General features: G+C 40.6%; 1 protein-coding gene across 1 annotated transcript in view; it reads left to right on the plus strand.

The window, feature by feature from the left end:
- Nucleotides 1–882, plus strand: part of T265_09000 (hypothetical protein) — a gene marked incomplete at both ends in the record, with an annotated part of 5,731 nt that extends 4,849 nt beyond the window's left edge. The window contains 3 exons of the mRNA XM_009174950.1: nucleotides 582–657; nucleotides 713–775; nucleotides 817–882. Of these exons, the coding sequence (XP_009173214.1) occupies nucleotides 582–657; nucleotides 713–775; nucleotides 817–882 (205 nt within the window). The remainder of the gene's footprint in view (nucleotides 1–581; nucleotides 658–712; nucleotides 776–816) is intronic.
- Nucleotides 883–1,200: the final 318 nt, after the last annotated feature.

Consider the following 1,200-nt stretch of genomic DNA (forward strand, 5'->3'; position numbering starts at 1 on the left):
ATATAGTATCATGGCTGGTCGTGTTAAAGTAGTGTGCATATGGTTCAGAGATGGCTCCAGAATATTGTCAACATGTGACTGAAAGTTCCAACCGCACAGAGTGTTTCATTTGAATGGTATTGAGCGAAAGGCTTGTTTGTAACCTAGACACTTGGCCCAACTGAGACGTAAGCAGTACCAGAGTGGCCAAGTTATCGGAGCCATCATCGTCATCACAGCGTGTTTCATAAGAAAACAATCGTATTCACGATCACATTGTAATTCGTTGTTACTAGGGTGATCCTCGTCCACAGTTTCGGAGAGCTAATGTACGCAAAAGCGAATTCCAGGAAAGTGATGTCCATCTGACAGGATTTACGTTCTCTTGAATACTGGCTACTAAGTAAGAAGCAGACCTTCTAGGTGTGCGCGTAGTTATTTTGTCTCCGGCTATATTGTTCTTTAGTTCGTCGAGTTGTTATCACATTTCGCTAGTTTATCTGTTTTCACGAATGATACACATTATTGCTTCTGTTTGCCCAAAAATATCACTTGATTCAATGGTTCAGATTTTTCATTGCCAACTTCGATCTGAATTTCAGTGTTCCTATGAGTCGACTCTTGAGCTATCAAGAACTGAACGCCGAACTCAAACAAGGCGTTGCGTTCCAGCTGCTGGTAGATTTTCGAAACATTCTCTTCTGTAACTGCTTATTCGTTCGTTCATTTCCAGGATAACGAGATAAATTTGAAGTTGCTCACAAACTTCTTAAGCCCAGAGTCAGCAGTCCAAGAGGTAAAATGTTTGTATTCCTAATCAATACTTTGCTTCCATAGAAGGATGAAATCTGGGACTGGGATAGACTAATTGCTGATGTTGCTGCAGTTTCAGACAACGTTTAGGCTGTTTCGAAAACAAAACGCGTTTGTTGATGGTTTACCGCTTCCACATTATTCTTGACAATAAACTGGATGGATTCCCACTTTCGCTCTTCTTTTCTTTATCAACGGAACTACGATGCTGTTCACTCTTAAAGATGATAATATTTTTCCCACATTTTATTTGACTTGCAGGGAAAGCTACTGCTGCGAAACCAAGGAAATAAGCCCGTGACAAATGTTACATTTAAGGCAGCATGACTCGGTCGTTCAGATTCAGTGAAGAACATTTAAGTTCTGTTCCTTGCACTCTTCCCAAATCATACTAGTAAGCTGTAACGT

Source organism: Opisthorchis viverrini, assembly GCF_000715545.1.
Source record: "Opisthorchis viverrini unplaced genomic scaffold opera_v5_250, whole genome shotgun sequence".
In the NCBI taxonomy this organism is placed as follows: Eukaryota; Metazoa; Platyhelminthes; class Trematoda; order Opisthorchiida; family Opisthorchiidae; genus Opisthorchis; species Opisthorchis viverrini.